Source organism: Tachysurus fulvidraco, chromosome 12 (genome assembly GCF_022655615.1).
Source record: "Tachysurus fulvidraco isolate hzauxx_2018 chromosome 12, HZAU_PFXX_2.0, whole genome shotgun sequence".
Lineage (NCBI taxonomy): Eukaryota > Metazoa > Chordata > Actinopteri > Siluriformes > Bagridae > Tachysurus > Tachysurus fulvidraco.
The window spans coordinates 11,660,404-11,683,103 of NC_062529.1; the positions used below are offsets into that span (position 1 = coordinate 11,660,404).

General features: G+C 38.3%; 2 protein-coding genes across 3 annotated transcripts; one reads left to right on the forward strand and one right to left on the reverse strand.

Moving 5' to 3' along the window:
* Nucleotides 1-1,421: 1,421 nt before the first annotated feature.
* exoc5 (exocyst complex component 5) lies at nt 1,422-14,353 on the reverse strand. The gene is made up of 18 exons (XM_027172302.2): nt 14,150-14,353; nt 13,092-13,186; nt 9,876-10,023; nt 9,208-9,402; nt 7,375-7,439; nt 6,306-6,334; nt 6,048-6,157; nt 5,914-5,958; nt 5,660-5,800; nt 5,470-5,549; nt 5,152-5,361; nt 4,655-4,802; nt 4,458-4,566; nt 4,216-4,336; nt 4,010-4,096; nt 3,703-3,817; nt 3,361-3,576; nt 1,422-2,984 (listed from the first exon to the last, which is right to left on the reverse strand). The coding sequence occupies exons 1-18, from the start codon at nt 14,174-14,176 to the stop codon at nt 2,796-2,798; spliced, it is 2,130 nt and encodes a 709-aa protein (XP_027028103.2). The 5' UTR covers nt 14,177-14,353; the 3' UTR covers nt 1,422-2,795.
* Nucleotides 14,354-14,502: 149 nt separating this feature from the next.
* On the forward strand, nt 14,503-22,042 carry ap5m1 (adaptor related protein complex 5 subunit mu 1). 2 transcript variants are annotated; one of them, XR_007144495.1, is made up of 9 exons: nt 14,503-14,709; nt 15,774-16,440; nt 16,544-16,771; nt 16,904-17,043; nt 17,712-17,797; nt 17,877-17,989; nt 18,095-18,191; nt 18,311-19,211; nt 20,062-22,042. XR_007144495.1 is itself a non-coding variant. In XM_027172303.2 (8 exons), exons 1-8 carry the CDS (start codon nt 14,642-14,644, stop codon nt 18,391-18,393), a joined length of 1,482 nt encoding a protein of 493 aa, XP_027028104.2. In that variant the 5' UTR covers nt 14,503-14,641; the 3' UTR covers nt 18,394-22,042. The 2 variants fall into 2 exon arrangements, 1 of the variants encoding a protein (XP_027028104.2); XM_027172303.2 differs by having other exon boundaries at nt 18,311-22,042.
* The last annotated feature ends 658 nt before the right edge of the window (nt 22,043-22,700 follow it).

The following is a 22,700-nucleotide window of genomic DNA, read 5'->3' on the forward strand; positions in this document are numbered from 1 at the left end:
CTCTGATCACTTTCCTCTCTATTCTCAGAGACCTAGCTTGCTTTTCTCCCATAGGCAGCTTTCTGCTGTCATGTTGGTTTATACTTTTTAACACCAAACAAAGATTTCAGGTGAAACCCAGGGCTCGAACCAAGAACAGATATTCAGAGCTCCTAATTATTTAATATCAATCTAAAAGAGCCCACCTGGGCAGTAAGTAATGATCCAATATTCTGGTCACTTGAAAAAGATGAACTTCAATCATCTCATGTTTAACTTCTGATCTCAAACCCAAATGATTTCAGTGTAAGAAAGAAAAAACATGACATACTTTCAGAAGGGGTTGGTATTTTAGAACCCTATATCATTTAAAAAAAGGTGACAATTTTAAATCACAATCAATTCAATATGACAATACAACCTACATTCACAATGTGTGTCTCAGTCTTTCTAAATAAAATAAATAAATAAATAAATAAATAAATAAAAAAGAGAGAAATATATTAACTTGTGTGTAACAGACAGGGAAAAAAGTAAAATCACGTTGGCCAATATGAGTAGAGTGCAGTGAGGTTTCATTCCAGCATTTCACTGTTGACAATGTTTCTAATCCATGCCACCTGCTCAAACAGAAAGTCCCAAACACAGACCCGCTCTGTCGTACCTCCATAATGAGTCAGAGGCCCCACGGGACACTCACTGCTCCTCTCCCTCCTGTTATCACCCCTTCACCGGCTCACTCGCTAATGCCAAGCACTAATCGCCACAGAAAACAAATAGCTAGTTCTCAAATGTTTGGAAAAGGCTTCAGTGTTTGCACCAGGGCCTAACAAAATAATTTTTACAAGCTATCCAGTTGTGATTAGGGCTGTGAGAATTGAATTTCCATGGCACTGATCATATTAATATTAGACTAATTAATTGTGTTGTTTAACTTTGCCCATTTGTCATTGTGTACCTTCTACACAACAGTACACTTAGCTGGAGACAGAGTTAGGCCAGTTTTGAGCGCCTGCGCATCGTATAGCCGTCACGGCATCGCGTCTTATAAGCGGTGCATGCTTAGAAGCACGGACTCTTCCAACTTCACTTCTTAAATGACAAGAATACATTTTTTCCTTTGGGTATTATTAAGAAGTCCTACTAAGTGTGTGATGAGTCGGTTCTTCCATGCAAATATTTTCATGAAGTTACAACAGCTGCAAAATGAAAGTCATAGTGTACTGAGCTTCAGTAACAGTAGGGAGATTTGAAGTGTGACATTCAAGCCGACTTTCTACACACAACCAGGTATCAGTAGTGACCTAATAAAACAAGTGAACATACAACATGAGCACATGATGGACATACAGATTACTAAGGTAAAGAACATACACTCTTTCACTTCACATTTTATTGAATTGTCATGATGTGTGCATGTTGTTAGTGAGAAAAAAATGGGCTTGACATTGTGACATGTTTTATTTTGTAGATTCATTAAATCATATTGAGCAGTTTCAATCTCAGTATGAGTGCATTTGTAAATAGAGGAGATCAACAGTGAGGAAAAAATTAATAAAAAAGTAACAGAGAGAGTCATCGGACACCTTTTTTCTCCACAAAGGGTCACCACTCTGGTTTGATTTCAGTTTGCTGAGCACTGGAGCTTATTACCAACCTGCAGATGGCAGACGCTTGACTTCTTTAATCAGATTCAGCTAATAGAGAGAGAGAAACTTCCACATTCAGTGCCCTCGAGTCCCACTTTTAACCATTTAATTCTAAACTTTAGTGAATTATACAAAAAAGATTAAAGATTGTATGTAAGTACAGTAATTTGTACTGCCATTTTAATGTTTCTATCAAAAATGTTGTTTGTTACAGTTCTGTGCAAGCTGGTGGTTAACAGCCGTTTATTTAGACTTAATATTTCTGCACTGGCATGCAAGACAATGTCTTATGAGCATTAGATTTGGAGAATGACACTGTGGAAGATTACAATGCTAAATTCCACTAGGTGTATGTCAGAAATGCTTTAGCACACAAAGATGACTTGCTTGCTAAACTTCCATGTTGTATACTGCGAAATGGAGATATTTGGCATTTCAAAATCTTACAGTTCTACCCCATTAACCCCCACTAACAGGATCCTAAAGAAAGAGGGAAAAACAAACAAACAAACATCAACCTGGGCAATTTTTTGTTGCTTAGCCCTCACATGAAGTGTCCTGATTTGTTTAACTTCTGTAATGTTGTACAGAATTTTACATCAGACAAACACGCACCCTTATGTTGGAGTGGGGGACTGATTAGCTGTAGTTCATTAGTAAGCGCATGATGCAACCTGCTGAAGTGCCTCCAGTGCCAGCAGAGCCACATATTTGGTACTATTAACTATTTAATGTTGTTTCCAGATGTGAACCATATTCAAATCCAAAAGCCTCAGCTTCAAAAACAGAAAACCAACAAATCTCTTAATGCTTTTCATTTTACAGATCAGTGTTGTGTGCATTATAACAGTGACGCAAAAGCAAAAAGAGAAGAATACATTTCATATCAATGAAATGCCATACATTCATAAATGTAGTTTACTGGTTAAAAAAAAGAAAGCACAGAGAAGAGACAGCACAAATAAAACTTAAAAATACAAAGGGTCAGATGCATAAATATTCTTTTCTCAGTATACACTAGGACAGACATACTCCTATCCATGAGTTGTTGTGTAATTATAATTAAAAGGTTGGAAAAAAAAAAGTCCAAAAGCCATTCACTCAAACTGAATTGAGTGCTTTTCCGATTGGACAGCTGTGTACATGGGGTGCAGTCTTACCCAGTCATTAGCTAAAATGGCGGCCCAGTCTAGCTGAGCGATAGTCCGCCCTGAGCTGCACAAAGGCATGCAGGAGGTTCCTGTCCAAATTCGTGAGCTGCTCTCCTGAGCAAACCTGCTTCAGATTGTCAGGAACAACAACCAGGAGGTTACAGAGAGCGTGTAATGTGTCAAAGAGCTGCAGGACCAGAGGAACCTGAGACAGAAATAGACATAGTAATAACACACCTACAAATCCAGGTTGGAAAAACAAAACAAAACACTGTGATCCGTAAGCAGACAAAGTAGAAACTTTCACAATTTATAGTGCCAAAGGACAAATTATATAACAGATATATAATTTATAAATAAATATCCTGGTCCAACCCTGCAACAATCTGAAATAATGACTCAGTTTAAAAGTCAATTCTGCATGAGATACAAATTATGGCAGATTACAGTTTGATATTACTAACTACTGTGATCATATTTCTCAGTCAGCTGCAGCTTATATTTTAACTGAAGCTAGATAGATCACTGTTTGAACAGCCAGAAAGTAAGGATTTAAATATTGTAGAATGACCCCTCCTTACCCGGAAGTCTTTGGTGCAGCGGCGGTACTCTGCCACGTCACAGATGGCCAGCATGCCACCCATTGACGTGTAGCTGAACTGCTGCAGGTGCTCATGGATGAGCCTGTGAAAACGCACGCCCAACTCAGCCAGCACTGTATCCACATTTTTCCCATCCATAGACCTCCGTACGCGCTCCACCTGCTTACTCACGTAGGCACATACCTTAGAGCATGCCTAGGAACAGAACACACAGGAACAACACTGCAGCATCATGACAAAGGCAAACAAAAACCAAACTTATGATGATTGGAATATTTACATTAGTTTTTCAGCTATAATTCAGTACTTAATATTACTTACTGAAGTGTACTGTAGTGCACTCATTGCATTGTCCTCATCTTCTGGCCTGAAGTCGGTTTTCTTTTGCTCGGTGGTCAGTATATGTTTCATCTGGCCGATCATGCAATTCAGTGTTCTAAACATGATCAACCAAGTGAGGCCATTTAAGTGTACATCATAATTCAAGCTCATTCATGCTTTATACTGCAGAAGTCTAATCAAACGTATATATCTGTATTTTAAAACATATGGCTACAGGATTTTGGCATGTATCAGGAATGTCTCAAAAATGCAAGAGATTAAGACATTAAAGATATTGAAGACTAACCGGTCAATGCCTGTGTCTAGTTTCACTTCCATCTGATCAATCACCTCCTTTTTCTTTTGCAAACATTCTGTTAGCTTTGGAGAGGAGCTATGAGAAACACAGAAAATCTCATAGAACCAAAGACCCAGTAAAGATTGGGGGAAAAAAAAAAATACCCTTTATCCCTCCCCCCGGAGCACACTTAAGGATTCATCATTTACACTTACCTAATAAGTGGCATGAGATGGTCATTAAACTGCTTATCATAGAGGTGAAAAATAGTGTTAGCCTGCTGCACCACATCCAAAAAATAAAGGTTTGCATTTTTGGCATCTGCAGACGGAATAGCTGTAAAACAAAGACAAATTTACATTTGAACAATAAACACCCTACAAAGATAACACAATCATTAATGCAATACAAATAGAACACAATATTGTATACAACAACACAATCTTTCTCCTTCTACCTGAAAGGCCAATCTCCAAGGCATAGTCAATATGGTCCACACAAAGGTGCTCTACAAGCAGCAGGAAGATAGAGTAGGCATTTTTAGGGAGATCAGCTGGGTCAGACAACTGTGAGGAGAAATACAGATATTAGTTTCCACAATCAATTTTCCCAGAATTTAAGAGGTTATGGATCAAATATGAAACGTTGTTTTGCCTTGTTGCATCTCTGGAAGGCATGCCGTGTCTCTTGCAGCAGACTGACCACAACCTCTTGTGAGAGCAAGGTTTCTCCATGTGTGTCAATACTGGGACCCAAAGGCAGGTTAGTGCGCTGCCTGATCCGCTCTTTCAGCTCCTGGATACTGTATGTAATTATGTTAGAAACGGAATGTAATATTTAAAAAAGGTACCCAAGTTGTACAGAGATGGAATATTAGTCTGCCCTGAAACAGTGCATGTTTTCTGTGCTTTAAATGAACACTCAAGATTTCAACCTAATCACCACCTACTGCATCTGTAGAATAGGGAGATTATCGTGGACATAGTAAGTAGTAAATGTTTACTCCAACCTCACTTATACTGGAGGTCTGTCTCTGAATTTGCAAATTAAGATCTAATACATTATTTAAAAAATTCATTACTTTTCAAAATAAAAGATTTTAGCCTGAAAACATCCAGACAGAAGAAATAGCAATCACAAGACCTCCTTACCTTCCTGTTCCTACTGTACGCTTTTGATGATTCTTCGAGTCGTAGTATCGTTGCAGAATTGAAGCACTACGAGACTGCAGATATTGACGCTCCATGTCTATGTAACTATCCAGGTAGGTCGCGAAGATGCTTTTAATCAGTTTGGATAGAAAGGTGTGTTTGTCTGAACCCAGGTTAAACTCTGTTAGTTTAGCAGCCAAAGCTGTTGTCCTGAAAGCAGAAAATCCAGACATTGCTTAAACTTCCCAGACATTGTTAAAGAAGGAGTCAAACCACTGAGAGCTGTGATTTCATTCAAAGAAAATGAGAAATGAATACCTGGTGTAGAGGTCATAGAGGTTTATGAGGTATTGCTCCAATTCAGTGGAACGAGTCTCAAGTCTTTCTTTTACATGGGTCTAAAAGCATAAAGGTCCAGTCACTCCAGCTCTCAGAGATGCAAATTATTTGCCAATATACATATATGTACACACACAATTAAGATGAGCATGTATAGTTAGGAATATACCTGTAACTTGTTCTCAAAGATGTTTTGGATGAGTTTGGCCATGACCATTTCTGGGCTAGAGAAGACCTCGCCCACCTGTTTATTGACCTTCTGACAGAGAAGAGCAGTGTCCTCAAACACATCACTCTGCATGTATGCAGCCTGAGCGAACAGACAGAAAGATGTTCTTGTATCATTTCCTGGCAACTGCATCAGTTTCTATACTTCTAATATGTGTAAAATATATTAAACAAAATTTTATAAAAGACTCTCACCTCTTGGCACTGTTTGATGTAGACATCTATACAATGGGCATAGCCCTGAGAAAGAAAGCAGAAACAATATGAGGCAATAATTATAGGCAGTGAGCAGGTTCAGAAAATACACTATGGCTGTCTCTCTGCCTCACCTTGAAATGTAGCAGGACTGCAGCCACTTCTCTCATGCGGCCGATTTCCCCTCTGCGCTGAGCTGCTGTGAACTCCTGAATCAGCTGCCGCTCCAAGTCATGGTATTTACCTGAAATCCACACAGATTTATTTTTAAATAGATATATTGCCATCAAAGAGTATAAAAAGGTATGATTCATGATTTCATGATTTAATGCTTTAAATTTCTACTTTTATTCTTTCCCAAATTTAGTGAATTTGAAAGAATAAACACTCACTTGCTATTTTTGCTTTCACATCAGCAAATCTAAATAAGAACAGAGAGAAGAACAGAGAAAGTAGAGTGAACAGGTAATGGATAATTGGAGATCCATGATGACCACCTTGATTATTTTAAAAGGCAGAGCTAAAAATCTTTTACAAACTACGACAATGGAAATGGACATGGCTTAACGCATTGTTACAGCCTTAATAAAATGTACATTGAGAACTTGAACTAATGTTTACAGCAAAAATTCCATATAATTCATGTTCAGCGAATAGGTGGGATGTATTATACTAAAATACTACATTCATATTGTTTAGATCAACAATATTTTAAAGCTAAAAGAATCTTCTTTGATCTTCTAAGTACCAAATGTTTATATCTTAATACTTTTATATCATTGTAAAGCAGAACCACATAACTCTAAGTTCTTACTACATGCAAGACCAATGGCTTACTTTGATGCCCGATTTCATTTACATGAATTTGCTTTAAATAAGGTACTCAAATAAAATGTGTTTAGCTGTCAGCAGTCATGCATCATATTTCCCGAGGTGGACAAATTATAGCGTCATTGCATTAGAATGTTAGCTAGCACAGTGGTCAGTTGAAGGCTCCAAGTCCTTACAACTTGTACTTGTTAATGCAAATTCCTAATCACTGTAATAATGTATGATAAAGTGTCAGGTAGTTAAGTGCATTAATACAGACCAAATGAAATGAACAAGAGCAGCAGGTCCTTGGTTAACATTTTAGGTATGTGCTGTAGTGATCTGGCCTCACATGAGAGTCTTCACTTTCACTCAGTATGTTTAACCACAAGGCTGTCTTGTAAGTCCCATGTCTGCAATTGAACAACATGACCGTTTTGCCCTAATGCAGGGAGTTAGAAAGCTTTTTCTACTTTTCCTGGATATTTAACCTACATGCCCTCTAGGCAACTAGGAGTAAACTAATAGTCAGAACACAAAATCCGCATGTCCCAGGTGCCCCAGCTAGTGATTTATCCACCAGTGTTATTTGGATTATATTTCTCCCCCTAGTCCCATCTCTTTTCTCCCTTAACATCTCATACCACTTACCTGTCAAACGGCAACTCCTGAGCAATCAGGTGCAACTTCTGTATGATGTCAGCTGCTTCCTTTATCTGCTCAGAAAAAAAAAGAAGAAGAAGAAAACGACATGTTACAATGACAACAGATATAATTGAGAGTCAGACATAAAGAGGTACGCAACTTGCTGATAGGAGAAAATGGACATGAGAAAGGTCATCATAGCACAGGCCTTAAACCTGAGGATCAGCTTAGAGTAAATCTTTGCATCACCCCCTCCCTCCAGTCCTTCCTTCCTGTTGTCCAGAGAGGATAGGAGTGAGCCCATGAGCAGTAGCTCAACTAACCCCCTGCTCTGCACTCCACTGCCCATCTAGCGCTTTACTCTCACTGTGCTGTAAGTATTATGAATGGACTACGGCTAATCCCTGGTAGCCTTACCAAATCACCTTCTATAATCTGTCCCGATAGGCAGGTGGGAGGTATTGCCAAAATCAGGGCCAGACAAGAACTCCCCACCTCTCTCTTCACTGCCAACACATGGGAAGAACAGAATAGGAGAAGGCCCCAGCATCCACATCTTCCATTTCTGCTCCCTATTCCTGCCTGCCTCAGCTAACATCATTACTGTGCTCCCATGAGGTGGATCCAGCTTTTCTGCTCTCCTCATCGAGGTTTTCTAAGTATCTGTCCCCCAGCTAAGATTAACTAAATCCAATGTAAGTGATGTAAAAGTCTCCCTGCAGTGAGGGGTTTTTACCAGTGCTTGTCTTCACACTGTCTGGGGCCATCCCTCCTTTTCTAAAGGATTAGGTTGGCGTTCCTTTACTCCATTTCCTCTGCCCCTTTAGCTATTCACCACCATCTCTTCTCCCTGACCCCTCACTCCTTCTGAAGGTGGGCTCATTTATTTAAAAAAAAATAAAAAGGCTGCCGGGTATATTCCCACGCGTCAGGGAGCATGTTGGTGGTCTAACGCTAATAGCATATGATATGCAAGACCCAAGTTACCACGCCACACAGTGACTTGAAAGACACTTATGAAGTACTTATTGAGTTTGTGTGCATCAGTATTTGTGTGGATTATCTAATAATTATTTAATATCTTGTACCTTATCTATAATATTTTTATCTTAGCTGATCATGTAACTACCAACATTTATCATCATTTTACAAATATCCAGTGTTGGAAAACAATCTGACAAAGAATAAAAGGTATGTGAATTATAATTAATCCTAGTCTAACGAATTTCAGAGTGGAACTGCATAAGAATGTGGGATTTTAATCAATCAGCTGATGATTATTTTGTGAAAAGCAGGAAGTGCAAAATAACCATGCTAGCCTGCAATCAACTGCTACTCGCCTCCCACAACCATAGCATTGAGAGTGCTGAGACAGACAAAATCCAGCTAATGCAGGAAGCAGATATGGGCAGAAAAGATGAAAATTTCATCCAAAGAGTGAGGTTATATTTGAGGGAGTATTTATAATTATGATACTAATCTTGTTTATGTTCTGTAAAGCTGCTTTGATACAATGTCCATTGTTAAAAGCACTATACAAATACATTTGAATTTGAAGGTCTAGTCTCATGAGCATCTTCAGACATCTCAGGGTTGGGGAAAGAAGATAAAATGATTATAAAATTAATAAAGAATCTCTCATTTAGAGGCGTGAAAATCCACTGACATACTGGAGAAGTACAGACAAAGAAGAATTTTGTCTTGCAAGCTTTTAGTACAGATGAACAGTTGTATGATCAAACATATGCATATATATGATGGTATATATTGTCAAATAAAACATACCCATCCAATGACAGGAATATTGCATCACAATGTTTATACTTTTGAAATACTGACCTTCTCAGGGTTGGTAAAAACATCACTACGCAAATCTCCATCCAGGAATTCATTAAAGTAGGTCATAAGCCTCTGGGCCTCCACAGCCCTCTGCCTCGGAGTGTTCACTCCCTCCAATTGGTCTCCCAGGTGACACACCTTAGTGGCCACGTAGCTGATGTGATCATCCAGCTCTTGGAAGTGCTGAAAGGCAACCTGTGGAAACAAAACCAGACTCACAGCTAGCAGAGAGCACACTCTGCAACTTTTCTTAGAAAAAACCCCAAACACTGAAGCCTTCACACTAACAAAAAAAAAAAAAGAACAAACAAACAACAACATGTGAGCATGGTCTATCAGGAAACTCAGCCAATGAGGATTTACTGTTTTGCAAAAATAACTTGCAACCAGGGGGATGTGGTAGCCGAATGGCTAAGGTGTTGGACTACTGCGAAAGGCCAAGAACCCTTAATTGCTCAGTTGTATAAAAATGAGATAAAATGCAAGTTGCTCTGGACTCTGGCAAATACTAGAAAAGTAAATGTAGAATTGGAGCTTGAGGACACACACGTTATCAGGAATCATGTCACATGTTTGTAAATGATTTATGAAATCTGGACTAAAATTGTGTAGCATACGGTACATGCAGTCATCCCTGACCCACTTGATTTAATCCATCACTATCAAACCTGGTTACTCCTCTGAAGCTCCTGGACTTTGTGTGCAAACTCTTTGGCTTCCCGATGGCACTGCTGTTCAAGCTTCTCAACTTTCCTCTGGATCCGCTCATCCAATTGTTTCAGTTCCTCTATGTGGTTAACAAATTCTTCTAGCAGCCTGAAACAAAACGAAAACAATCCCCTTGTTTTCAGAGCAATACATAAGGGAAGATACAAAGATTCTATATATAAAATACAGCTACAAATTCAAAACAACAGAGTGAGAGATTGTGTGTCCCAAATTGCATACGTAAGCAATATTTTATATCACTGCTGAGAATGCACAATGTGAGTAGTGTGTTCATGCTGCAAATTTTAAAAAGAAGAACACCGTAAGTGCCCAGATGATGCACTGATTCAACTATAAAAAGTGAAGTGTGGAATGTTGGGCGACACTCTGCTGGACGAGACATCTTACAAATGTATTTTAAATTAACCATTCATTCATTCATTTTCTACCGCTTTATCCGAACTTCTCGGGTCACGGGGAGCCTGTGCCTATCTCAGGCGTCATCGGGCATCAAGGCAGGATAGACCCTGGACGGAGTGCCAACCCATCGCAGGGCACACACACTCTCATTCACTCGCGCATTCACACACTACGGACAATTTTCCAGAGATGCCAATTAACCTACCATGCATGTCTTTGGACTGGGGGAGGAAACCGGAGTACCCGGAGGAAACCCCCGAGGCACGGGGAGAACATGCAAACTCTGCACACACAAGGCGGAGGTGGGAATCAAACCCCGACCCTGGAGGTGTGAGGCGAACGTGCTACCCACTAAGCCACCGTGCCCCCTACTTAAATTAACCAGTGTCATTTAATTTTAACATTGGGGGGGGGGGGGGGGGGAGACATTCTGCTAAAGATTGAAGTGCTGCTTTACAAGCATTTGACATCATATGCCATAAACTGGCAAACAACTATCTAAAAAAAAGTTAGAGCTCCATTTTGGACAATCTTCATCTACAACTCAAACACTAGCTGGCAGATTACACTGTGCATAGTGTAGGTGCATGTAGTAGGTCCTTAGTTCATAGTGCAAGTAGTGAGTAATAGGTCATATGAGATTCAACTGTACATTTATTGGTGTACAGTTACATTAGAATTATTTAACAAAAATATATTAACCAGTTAGTAATCCAAAAAAGTGAGCAACAGTGATAATGTTCTTACACTGTTGTCGCATACTCCGTCAGATCGCTGTACACATAGTAAACAGCTGGATATAGAGAAAATACAGATATAGGATTTCTAGAATATTTCTAGGAATAAACATGCATAATGCAGGTGTTTAGGAACTTATTACAGCCCCACACCATTAGCTACACTTCCTGAACATTAGACAGTCTAAACAGAATTTTGGAAAACTGCAGCAACGCTCAGAAGAAGCATTACATTTCTCAAAAACTATATCTACAGTGCTGGCAAAACAGTTAATTGCCTATTACCAAACTGCAACTCCACATAAAAGTCACTTTATGTGTGAGTGTGTGTATCACACACTACTCAGAGCTTTGTCAGCTGCATTTCTAAGCACATGCAGGACAGCAGTGTAAAAACCTTCACGTCAGCATGTTTGGATTCTCTGGGTGGTAAAAAAAAAAAATAAAGAAATGAAAGAAAAAAAATTTCAAAGTGATGAGTGCAAAATCTCATATCACAATAATTCCCCCAATGCTCAGTGCAGCTTAGGGTCTTTTCCCTTCTCTCTTTCACTGAAATTCGTTCTCTTCCATCATTTGTGAGTCAGCACTTCATGTGCTTCTATCAGCTTCTCCACGGGTGAGAGTGGAGTGTAAAATCTGTGCTGATGTTTCTGCATTGCCAGAAAGCACAAACACACTTCTCAACTACATTAGAGTGAACTGTTGCAACAGATCCTAGATAGACAGTTCAGTCAGTCTGGTCTATATGGCTGTATAAATGATCGATTCATATTAATGCTCTAGTTCTATGCCGTTTTTTCACCACATTCACAGCAATCCGTGTGGCTGAACCACCACATAATTTGAAGACAATAAAAAAAAAAACTTTTTAAAAAAAATGTACTGTTGTTTAACAAGTAAAAACATGAAACCTTTTGCTGGGAGACATTTAAGCATTTAGTGTTCACATTTTAACATTAACTTAAAATTAACACTTTATTTAACATTTATGAAGGGGCTTAAGGAAATGACAATTTTTTAGAACTTTACAGGTCACGAAATGCATACAGCCATAACTAACACAGCATACGTCCACAATATGGTATGCTACACACTGCACTCAAACTTCAACAGTTCAACACTGGACTATACACACACACAGCGTTTAATTTAATATAACAATCTATCCGACAATAAGCTATCGGTACCACAGGACATTTCTGTATCTGTACAGTCTGTTGCACCTTACATGTTACATATATATTCATACTGTACATAATGTGTAGTGCATTGTAAATATGTCTAGTAGAACACTGTGTGTACTGACTATGTATGAGCACATTGCATCTTTTCCACATTTTCTGCATTTGCACATTTCAACTGGTACTAAGCATTTTGCACATTTTTTTAAGCCGTTTGTAATTTTTTCTAATTTCTGTTTCTTAACTACTGTATGTAAATGGTTCTGCAATTTCTGGAGCTCGCCCCCAGAATTTCACTCACCATGGCACGTGTGCTGTGGTGATGTGACAATAAAGGTGACTTGACTTGAAATGTAATGCAGTTTAAACTGGTGTACAAATATTAACATTGTATAGAACATTTTCAGGATGTACCAATCTCATCACATCGATGTCTGGTCATCATTAATAACGAATAAAACATTGTTCCGAATTAACTTGTTACAGTAAATAAAATAAATAAATAAATACACACTAAAATGAATTCAAGCCAGCTGTAAATATAAACCAGCAGTGAAAATATGTTTAATGCACCAGCACCACAGTCACAAGTGAATTTTGAAAAGTCCTTTTACACACCAGATTTTATATACATACATTTACAGCCATAACTTTGTGTGTGTGCATATATAAAAAAATATACATTTAATATATATTCAAAATTAGATAAATATCTCAAACGTGCAGTTTTCAAAATTATAGCAAAAATAATAGTTTGTATTAGTATGTAATAGCATTTTAGAGTACTATAAAATAATATGTAATACTCCACAAACAAGATCCTTAATAATCTTACTTTTTAGGGTCAAACGCTTCTGCTCCTCTTTTAGATCCACCCCCTGGAGTTCTCCAAGCAAGTCGCTCTATGTACTCATCCGCATCAAATGGCTCCTACAGGAGGAAAAAAAATTAATTACATAAACAAATGCAAATGTATTCAGCTAGTATACGACTACACATAGTCATTAAGCCCGATCAACAAATAAACCTCTCCTGTAGGGTAGGTATAAAAATGATTGAATGTAGTTCAGATGTTGCTGTGCACATTCTGTCAGATTTTCTTTACCAATCTGCCACATGATTAACTGGCCAAATATGACCAGGATGGTGGATCACTTTCAGCACCACAGTACCAGTGATATAGTAATAGTTTACACTTAAATGTTATACAGACTGTTGGTCCACCTTTAGACAGTGAGTTGGGCTTTTTTTCATGCACAGTGAGTATTAAATGTCACATGTTATAAAATGTAGATATTATACATGAATAAATTATAGTGAGTGGAGCTGTTAGGTTGTGTTCAACCTCAGCCAGGTCATAAATGGCAGCACTAAGCAGATCACCTTGAACCTTGAGAAGCCTAGAAAAATGAAGGATACTCGAAAAGTAAAGTAAATATATCGTAAACTAAAGTAATAAATGTAGGATACAAACACTGCTGCAAATAAAAACCTACCCAGACACTCCAACTTTAAGCAGTCTTAAATGGGTCTATACTCATTAGTAAGGTACATTACACGTACACAAATGAAAATTAAAGTTTTTATTTACACCCTTTTTTGCACTACATGTAAAACAACAACAACAAAAAAAACAACAACAGCCATTTGAGGTTTAGCCCTACAGCTGCTCTCTACGCCCTATTACATGCTAACAGGCTAAAAGTCGTTGTCTTGAACAACACGTACGAATTTATTGACGACAACGAATTGTTCAACGGTTTTGCCTTTAATACAAACTTCATATGAATATGAACTATTCCGTTTTATTACGGTGAGCGTGTTATTTACAAAGCTAATTAGCAAAACAAGCTAACCTGCTAGCAACTAGCTTATCCAAATAAAGCAACTTACCTCAAATAATTGCGCCGTCGTAGCCATCTTTCCTGAACAGAGAGATGTTACTCGAGGCAAAGAAAGTCTGATGAAAATCAATAACCGTTTCTAAACCATACAGCCGACCATATAAGTTACGCTCATTCACACCAAATCAAGGCCCTCTGCTTCCTGCATACAGCTGCCATAACCGGGCCGGAAAGAGAGAAGGAACAAAACTCAGCCTTCAGCAGCAGGTCTGAAATCAGTTCGCTGTTCGTTTTTTTATATACTAGAATGGTGTGTAGAGGCGTGCACCTGATCTGTCATCAGCGTCCTAAAGGCCTGATAACCAACAGCCACGCCTCCGTGTGTCACATGTCATTTCAAAACAGGAAGCAGAAACCAGAGTGCGATGATTTTAGTTCGTGGTGTGTTTCTGTTGGACGTTTCGAACGTGCAACATTCACCCTGGATGTTAGGGACTTTATAAAGAAAGACCTTTACTAGAATAAAAGGAAACGAGGCTCGATGAGTATCCGGGCGCTGTGGGTCGTCACCCACGAGAAGGGTGAAGCTGTAAAAGTGCAATTTTCCAGGTAAGTGAAAGAAACTTACAGCAGGCAAAACGTGCAAAACTTGACAGAGGGTGTTGGTCAGGAAAAGTGTCTAACAGAATGTTTGGGGATTGTTTGTTTTTATAATGTTCTGAAAACTGCACGATTTTTATTTTGCTCTGTAATTTGTTGGGAAGCTGTTGGGTGGTTAAGGTGTTGGACTACTGATCGGAAGGTTGTGAGTTCGAATCCCAGGTCCACCAAACTGCCACTGCTGGGCTCCTGAGAAAGGCCCTTAACCCTCAATTGCTCAGTTGTATACATTGAAATATCACCATGTATAAGGGTGTCTGCTAAATACCAGAATGGAAATAGTCAACAAACCTATTCTTGTGAAGGCCTTTGTATCTTTACTTATTAAACTAGTTCTACTATTTTATCTAGGCAGCTAGTGGCTAAGTTTAACTGTGTTAAATGGGCTCTGTTTTGTTCTCATATTGAGCCAATTGTCAAGTCTGTATTTCTGCTTACTGTTGGTGTACCTTTTAGCAATTTTTCAAATTTATTTTCTTAAGCGTTTTACTTATAATAACTGGTTTAGTATAGAGGAAGCTTTGTTCACTGTGTTTATTTATTTATTTATTTATTTATTTATTTAATGCTGGCGTGTTCTATCAGAAACGTGCATTTCAAATATAACTGAAACCAGGAAAATTCAATGTCATTTTTCTTAATAAAATACACTATTGTTAGGTATTTTTTGGGGGTGGCACCATCTAATTATCTCACATTGATAAACTTTTATTTGCATGGCCAAATAATGGCATTACTGCATTGGCTGCTCAGTAATACTCAACACTAAAATGATTTAAGCCAGCATGAGCTACATGGGATTCATTATGTGTGCATGATTAGCCCTCATAAAGGTGTTATTTGATGGGTGGCAATTAGGCGCGTATGGTTTATTTCACCCATGTGGCTTTTCCACTGCTGTGGTCCTGTGCTGTGAAATAGAATATGACATGGCTGATTTCTCCCTAACATCTGTCACCGGTGGATGTCCTTGTCTTTTCATTTCACATTGTTCCCTGTGGTCTTTTATTCAGGCGATACCCCTCAGTGGAGTTTCGTGCTAAAACCTTTGCTGGATCTCACCATGTGTCTGTTCCTGAGGATTGTGAAATAGCCCACTTGCTACTGAGTGAACTGGGCCTGGCAGACCCTGACAAGCCTTATATTGCTGCAAGGGATGACTGTTCTCGCCAGCAGCGATCTCCTGCACTGGAGCTCTGTGTTGGTAGCTCAGGTGAGAGGACACTATGGCCGGTCCTAACCATCGTCCAGGGTGGACTAATCCTTGCCTGTCTCCCGCTAATCGAAGTCCCACCTGATCCCCGGCCTTCCCTTCCCAGCCTAGCTTCTGTCTCTCAGGGCTTAGCCCTCTTATCTAGCCTACAGGGCTTTCTTTGTGGCACAGGGGGAAAACTACCAGAACCGGATGTGCTTGTCTCTCGCTTGGCAACCCTTCCATCAGTACTGATGCAGGTTTGTCCATTAGGGACTCCCCTGGACACTCTACCTCAGTCTGAGATGCTGCCTGCTGCTCTGGCTCCAGGCCCTGGTGGTGCTCAGAAACAACCTGCGTGGAAAACAGGAGTTTATCGAGGGAGAGCTGTGGTAAACGTGGCTCTCACAGAGATGGTGAGGTCCATGCAGTATGGAAACCAGAACAAACAGGATCTGTGGGATGTGCATGGGACAGTAACCTGCAAAGTGAGTATAGCCTCTTGTTTGTATGGTTATGTAAATAAATCATATTACTGTACAGTAGCACTTAACCAACATCTTGCCTTTTTTTTGTTTATTATGCTGGTAGTGTGAAGTGGAGGGTGTTCTGCCCAATGTTACAGTCACCCTCACCCTGCCGCCCATTGGCTCACCCCTGCAGGATATCCTTGTGCACCCCTGTGTTACTTCGCTTGATTCCAGTATTCTTACAGCTACTAGTGTGGAGGACAACGATGGCTCTGCCTTTTCAGGGCCATACAAATTTCCTTTCTCTCCACCTTTGGAGCCTTTCCGACTTTGTAGTTATACCTCCCAGGTATCGTGTCACATTTAATGGTCACTTGTGTTAATCAGTGCTTTATAGAGTGAGTTTTTAAAGACATTACTTTAAAGGCAGCATCCGCAAAGATAGACACTAATTATATCTTTAAATGTCTTTTATAACCAGGTACCTGTGCCGCCTATACTTGGTTCCTACCATCTCAAGTCAGAGGACAACCAGCTCAAGCTCAACGTAGTCCTCAAACTCCACGAGAGTGTCAAAAACAGCTTTGAATACTGTGAAGCACATCTGCCATTTTTCAACAGGTGATTCATTGAACAAACATGGCTTATTCAACATCTATTCATTCGTCATTCGTAAACATTTTGTACTCTGCATGCAGCAGGATCCAAAAAAGAGCCTGTATATGAAAAGCAGTAATACTATCAGGTGTCCTATCAGGTGTCTTAACATGAGATGTGTGAGTGAGTGTGTGTGCGAGAGAGTGAGTGAGTGAGTGTGTGTGCGAGAGAGTGAGTGAGTGTGTGTGCGAGAGAGTGAGTGAGTGAGTGGGTGTGCGAGAGAGTGAGTGAGTGAGTGGGTGTGCGAGTGAGTGAGTGAGTGAGTGTGTGTGCGAGAGAGTGAGTGAGTGAGTGTGTGTGCGAGAGAGTGAGTGAGTGAGTGAGTGTGTGTGCGAGAGAGTGAGTGAGTGAGTGTGTGTGCGAGAGAGTGAGTGAGTGAGTGGGTGTGCGAGAGAGTGAGTGAGTGAGTGGGTGTGCGAGAGAGTGAGTGTGTGTGCGAGAGAGTGAGTGTGTGTGCGAGAGAGTGAGTGTGTGTGCGAGAGAGTGTGAGTGTGGTGATTCTAATTTATGATACTAATTTATTTTTTACTGGTAAAACAGAAATGGCATTTAGGGAACAATTGTAGTGTTTATTATTTTTTTTAAATGTCCTCACCTATGAGACTGAATCATGTCTTTATGGATCTTTACAGAAACCTCATGGGCAATGTGGAAATAAAAGTGACCTCAGGACAGTTCGAGGTTTCAAAAGAGAAGAATCTGCTCGTTTGGTTTCTTGGTAAGTTTATATCCAATATAACAGTATGTATTGTGTCAGAATGACAACCAGAAGTATAATTATTTCTTTTTTTTTGCAGGTCAGAAATTCCCAAAGTCACGAGAGGTAACTCTGGATGGTACGATTCATTTCTCAGGGCATGTTGCTGGACCATCAGACCCTATGTGTACAGATCTCACTGCATATGTGAAGGTAAGTGAAATTCTGCTTTCCAGTCTGTTCTTTTCACAGTTGGAGGTTGAGTATGAGTTGATTATTAAAAAGCTCTTCATCTTTAGTGTTTATACTATTTTACAGCTTTATTTCCGAGTACCTGAAATGACTTTATCTGGATGCTGTGTGGACCAGCACTCTGTACAAGTGTACTCCTCAACAAAGCCACGTATCATCACAAGTAAATGACATTTTTATTGAACTATCATATAGAATCGTGTATAAAATGAGACATGAACATAACACGGTCCTATATACTGAATATGAAGTTAAGTCGATTTAATAATATTTTTCCCAAAGCACGAGAACTGGTGTCCTCTGATTACTACATCTGGAACTCCACTGGAGACGCACCTGTGTGTTCTGGACCTGTGACACTGTAGCAATGTGATTAACCACAACATAGAGACCTTCATAGCTGATAAATACACAGTGTTGATTAAAATTGGAGAAAAATTTATAAACTTTTGATTTATTATTTTTTTAAAATAGTGATAATATTGTGGTAGCATTCCGGTATCATAGTGGTTAAGGCGTTGGACTACTGATCAGAAGGTCATGAGTTCATATCCCAGGTCCACCAGGCTGCTTCTGCTGGGCCCCTGAGCAAGGCCCTTAACCCTCAATTGCTCAGTTGTGTAAATTGAAATAAAATGTAAGTCACTCTGGATAAGAGTGTCTGCTAAATGCCAGAAATGTAAAATAATATTCATTGCATAATATATCTGAAGGATTATTAGCTGTAGGTATACCACTGTTCTACTGGCATGTTGTACAAAGTTACCAAGGAACAAAAACCTTTATTTTGTGGAAAGCACAGTGATCAAAATTAGATAACAGTAACCACAAAAAACTGCTTTTGTAGCACAAAAGCAGATTACTAAATGATTTTTTTTTTCAAAATTTGATAACTGTATCCACAGAATAAAGGTTTTTGTTGAAGTCCTGGGTTATTTTTAAAACATGCTAGCAGATCAATGGTATAGTGATGAGCGATGAAGATATTTCAGAATATTTAATTAAAAAAAAAATCAAGTGCTTTTTTCTCTTTTTTGACCAAATCTTTCTCTAATTTTGACCACCACTGAATGTATTTTTACCTGAATAAAAGCCCACAGGACAAAAGAGTGTCAGCAAATACTTCATTGCTCAGTGAATGGGGTGTTAAAGCTGCTACCCAGGGAGAGTCAACCCTCTGCAGGTATTTGTTCCAGTTTTATCCCCCATGCCAAGCCTCTCTACTGGACACATGAGATGCTTTCTTTCTTTACAGAAGTTCTTTACAGAAGTTCTTTCTTTCTTTACAGAAGTTTTTTTTTTTTTTTACAGAATATAAACAATAAGTAAAACTAATAATAAGGCACACTGACTGAAGTTAAATCAAATGTTTTACACACTTGTTGAGTTTTATGTGTTTTTTATTTATTTATTTTTTAATCATATTAATGTTTTTCTTAAATGCAATTAATTGCTCCTTCATTTTGCTTTGTCCCAATTGGCTTTTGGACAAAGGTTATAAGGAGACTCCTTGAAGCTTAGACCTTGTCTGGCTTTATTGGTGTTGAAATAAAACTGACTGGCTTGACAGACAGAAAGACTGGGAAATTGGATAGAAGTCTAAAGTGGTCTCTAGCAATTGCTCCACATTGGCCCACTTCAGCTTGTCTCTGCCCATTATTCTCTACAAAAAGTCCTTCATGTAATAATTAAGCAGTGTCTAACGTGAAAAGCTTAGAATCCTTTTATTTGTCCTGGATGATGGTCAGGTCAGATCTCTTCCCCTCAGTATGAAATTAAATCCTTAAAAACAATTAGAAAAATATTTAGGTTAATAAAGGAATAATAAAATAAAGTGTGCAAGTGTGCACATCACTAAACAAATAGTTTGGTACCTTTTTTTTACTTGTAATTTACTCTTTGTACTAATGCTAATATGTTGACTTGATCAGAATTTCTTACTCTTTCTTGCAAAAACAATCTATATTATCAAATTGTTATCTATATTATCAAATTGTAAGGTTGTGTCCTGTGTACTTTCTAATGTACTTCAGGTGACTCACACAGAATTTAAGGTCTGGACTCTGGTATGATCTTCGTTTGGTTAAGCCACTACTTTCCTAATTTGAATGTATACTTTGGTTCATTGTCAAGCTGAAAGGTAAAACTCTTTTTCATCTTCAGCTTACAAACAGATACCTGACAGCTGTGCACTAAAGTTGACTTGTTTTTGTAGTTCGTGTGTGTGTGTGTGTGTGTGTGTGTGTGTGTGTGTGTGTGTGTGTGTGTGTGTGTGTACAGAATTATTATAACTTTTTGTATTGGTCTCATTGGACCATAACACATAGTTTGGGGTGATTAGAATGGTCTTCCGTCTAGTCGTCCTACCCCATAGCCCCAAAAAAATGTGGAGAGTATGAAATCAGTCACATGCAGAGATTAACCAGTAAATATCAGATATTCCTTCAGCATCTCTTATGTTGCTCTAAGTCTAACTGGTAAGTTTTTATCTTGTCCTTTACTCTTTTCCATTAATTATGGACTGACATCAGGACATAAATTTTATTATAGCAATATGAAACTGAATGTGATTGGTTCATTCTTAACACAGACACACACCCAATTATTAAAGGCTGTGTACATTTGTGCAACCACAGTGTCTCTGTTTTTCACATTATTTTTATACATTGTAATTACACATTGGTTTTAACAATAACGGTATACATGAAATATATTGTACCTGCAGTTTGTAAGACATTTCCGATCAGTTCATTTTAATGTTGAAGCACTGTTAGCAAGACACACGGCCACAAAGCGGCTTTACAGAAACTTGGATGTAGATCTGTAATGAGCAAGATAGAGAGGACATGAGGAAGGAACATTGAGACAAACCGATCTATTGATACAGATGAGCTTATATATCCAAGTCACAGAGAGACTTTTGGATTAAAGTCTGACTGCCAGTTTCTTGTTAAACGTAGCATATTTGATGCACTAGTACTCAGATTCTTTTCTCCATAATACAGTAAACTGAAATGTAATTCTAGTGTTTAGTACATATTTACATCAAAGTGAATTATAACAGTTTTTGCTATGAGAGTGCATTTATCACAAATATCACACCTCTTCAATAAATGGACTAGGCTGTAATATGTTCTCAGGTTGTCTGTTAGTCTGTTCTATGTGGGATTAAATGTTTGTAGGATTTACATGGAAATATTATTGCAACCAGCAGTTTATCTGCTTTGATTTTAGAATCGATCCAAACTGGTTCAAAGTCAAATGAAGTTCAAATGTATGAAATAAATTTACTTCACTGGCTTCCTTCCTGCTTGAATAAAAACAAATATTTAAGCATATTTCTGGCATAGAAGAACTAGACTTGTTGGCAGTGCTGCTGACATTGAGTTCTACTTGTTAATTATATTTTCCTATCATTCTGTTTATATCACTAACTTTTTGAATAATGCCACCTTTAAGTAATACAGTATGTAGAAAAAAAAATTAAAAATCAGCCACAGTGTTGTTTCTGTCAATCTCAATTCTTTTTTCTTCTATTTTGCTCTTGAATTAGCTACATAATAGTGCTAAAGAGTCGTGATGTCGATATTATGCACAATAATGGTGCTGATTATTTTAGCCATTATCATTCCGTGCTGCTATTGTGTAAACACTATGACTGTTATTGTTACACTTGCACTACGATGTTCGTTATATGAGCCTCAGTGTCTGTCGTGTCTGTTGGTTATTTGCCTTTGTCATTGCCAGGTTTTTCTCACAGGGACGTCCTCATCACAAACCCACTGCCTGTGACCAATCTGTTGGCTTGATCTTATCTGACAGAAAGAGCTCATCACCTGTTTGTTGCTGTAAAGCTGATGCCAATTAGCCTGGAACTATATGAAATTTCAGCTGAATATGTAGAAAACACTGTAACTGTAGGTTATACTTATTCCTTGAGCTGAGTGCTTATGAATGATTTAGACACTACACTGAATGTATATTTTTGTTGCATTAAAACCCTTTTTATAAAGATTTGTTCCTAATTTGTGAACTTAATGCTGTGTACATAAGCTTTAATTAAAAAATAATAATAAAGTTTTCAAAGTTTTCTTTTTAAAGAAAAAAATTTTCAGCATAATATTTTCTATTATAAAATATCAATTATTTTATTTTATTAGATTAAAACTTTTGTCACTGGAAAATTCCTTATGTTAATGCTGTTTATACTTTAATTTTTATTTTAAAATAATAGAATAATGTGAAGAAGACGGTGAAACTTCTTGGGAATCTTAACAGTAGTTGGAAGTATAAGATTGTGGATATGATGGTTACATTTGTACAAGTTTTAAATGACACTATTTGTGTCTATTATGCTGGTTATACCGCTATGTTCACTATATTCACACAAGGCCTAGGGCTAAACTTTTATTCTTGTTAAAACACTTTCAGTTCTGATAGAAAGCTTTCTAGGCCCTCGCTATAATGAATGTTTTAACTTGTTGCTCCATCTAGTGGCTGTTTTTGGAAATTTTTTAAGGTGGAAAAAAATTATTTTGAACACCACAAGCTTGTTAAACCTGTGTGCTTTATTTTAGTTTTAATTGAGAATAATAACATTTTCACTTCAAAGTGAGTGGATATTTTAGGCGAATTTAGTTTGTGTGTGTGTGTTTAAAATCTTCTCTGTACT

Coding starts and splice junctions, on each gene's coding strand:
- ap5m1 (XM_027172303.2), top strand. CDS start 14,642: ATGAGTATCCGGGCGCTGTGGGTCGTCACCCACGAGAAGGGTGAAGCT. Junction 17,798..17,876: donor TCTGCTCGTTTGGTTTCTTG/GTAAGTTTATAT, acceptor TTTTTTTTGCAG/GTCAGAAATTCCCAAAGTCA. Junction 17,990..18,094: donor ATCTCACTGCATATGTGAAG/GTAAGTGAAATT, acceptor ACTATTTTACAG/CTTTATTTCCGAGTACCTGA.
- exoc5 (XM_027172302.2), bottom strand. CDS start 14,176: ATGGCTACGACGGCGCAATTATTTGAG. Junction 7,440..9,207: donor TTTTTACCAACCCTGAGAAG/GTCAGTATTTCA, acceptor TTTTCTGAGCAG/ATAAAGGAAGCAGCTGACAT. Junction 4,567..4,654: donor CCTTCCAGAGATGCAACAAG/GCAAAACAACGT, acceptor TTCTCCTCACAG/TTGTCTGACCCAGCTGATCT.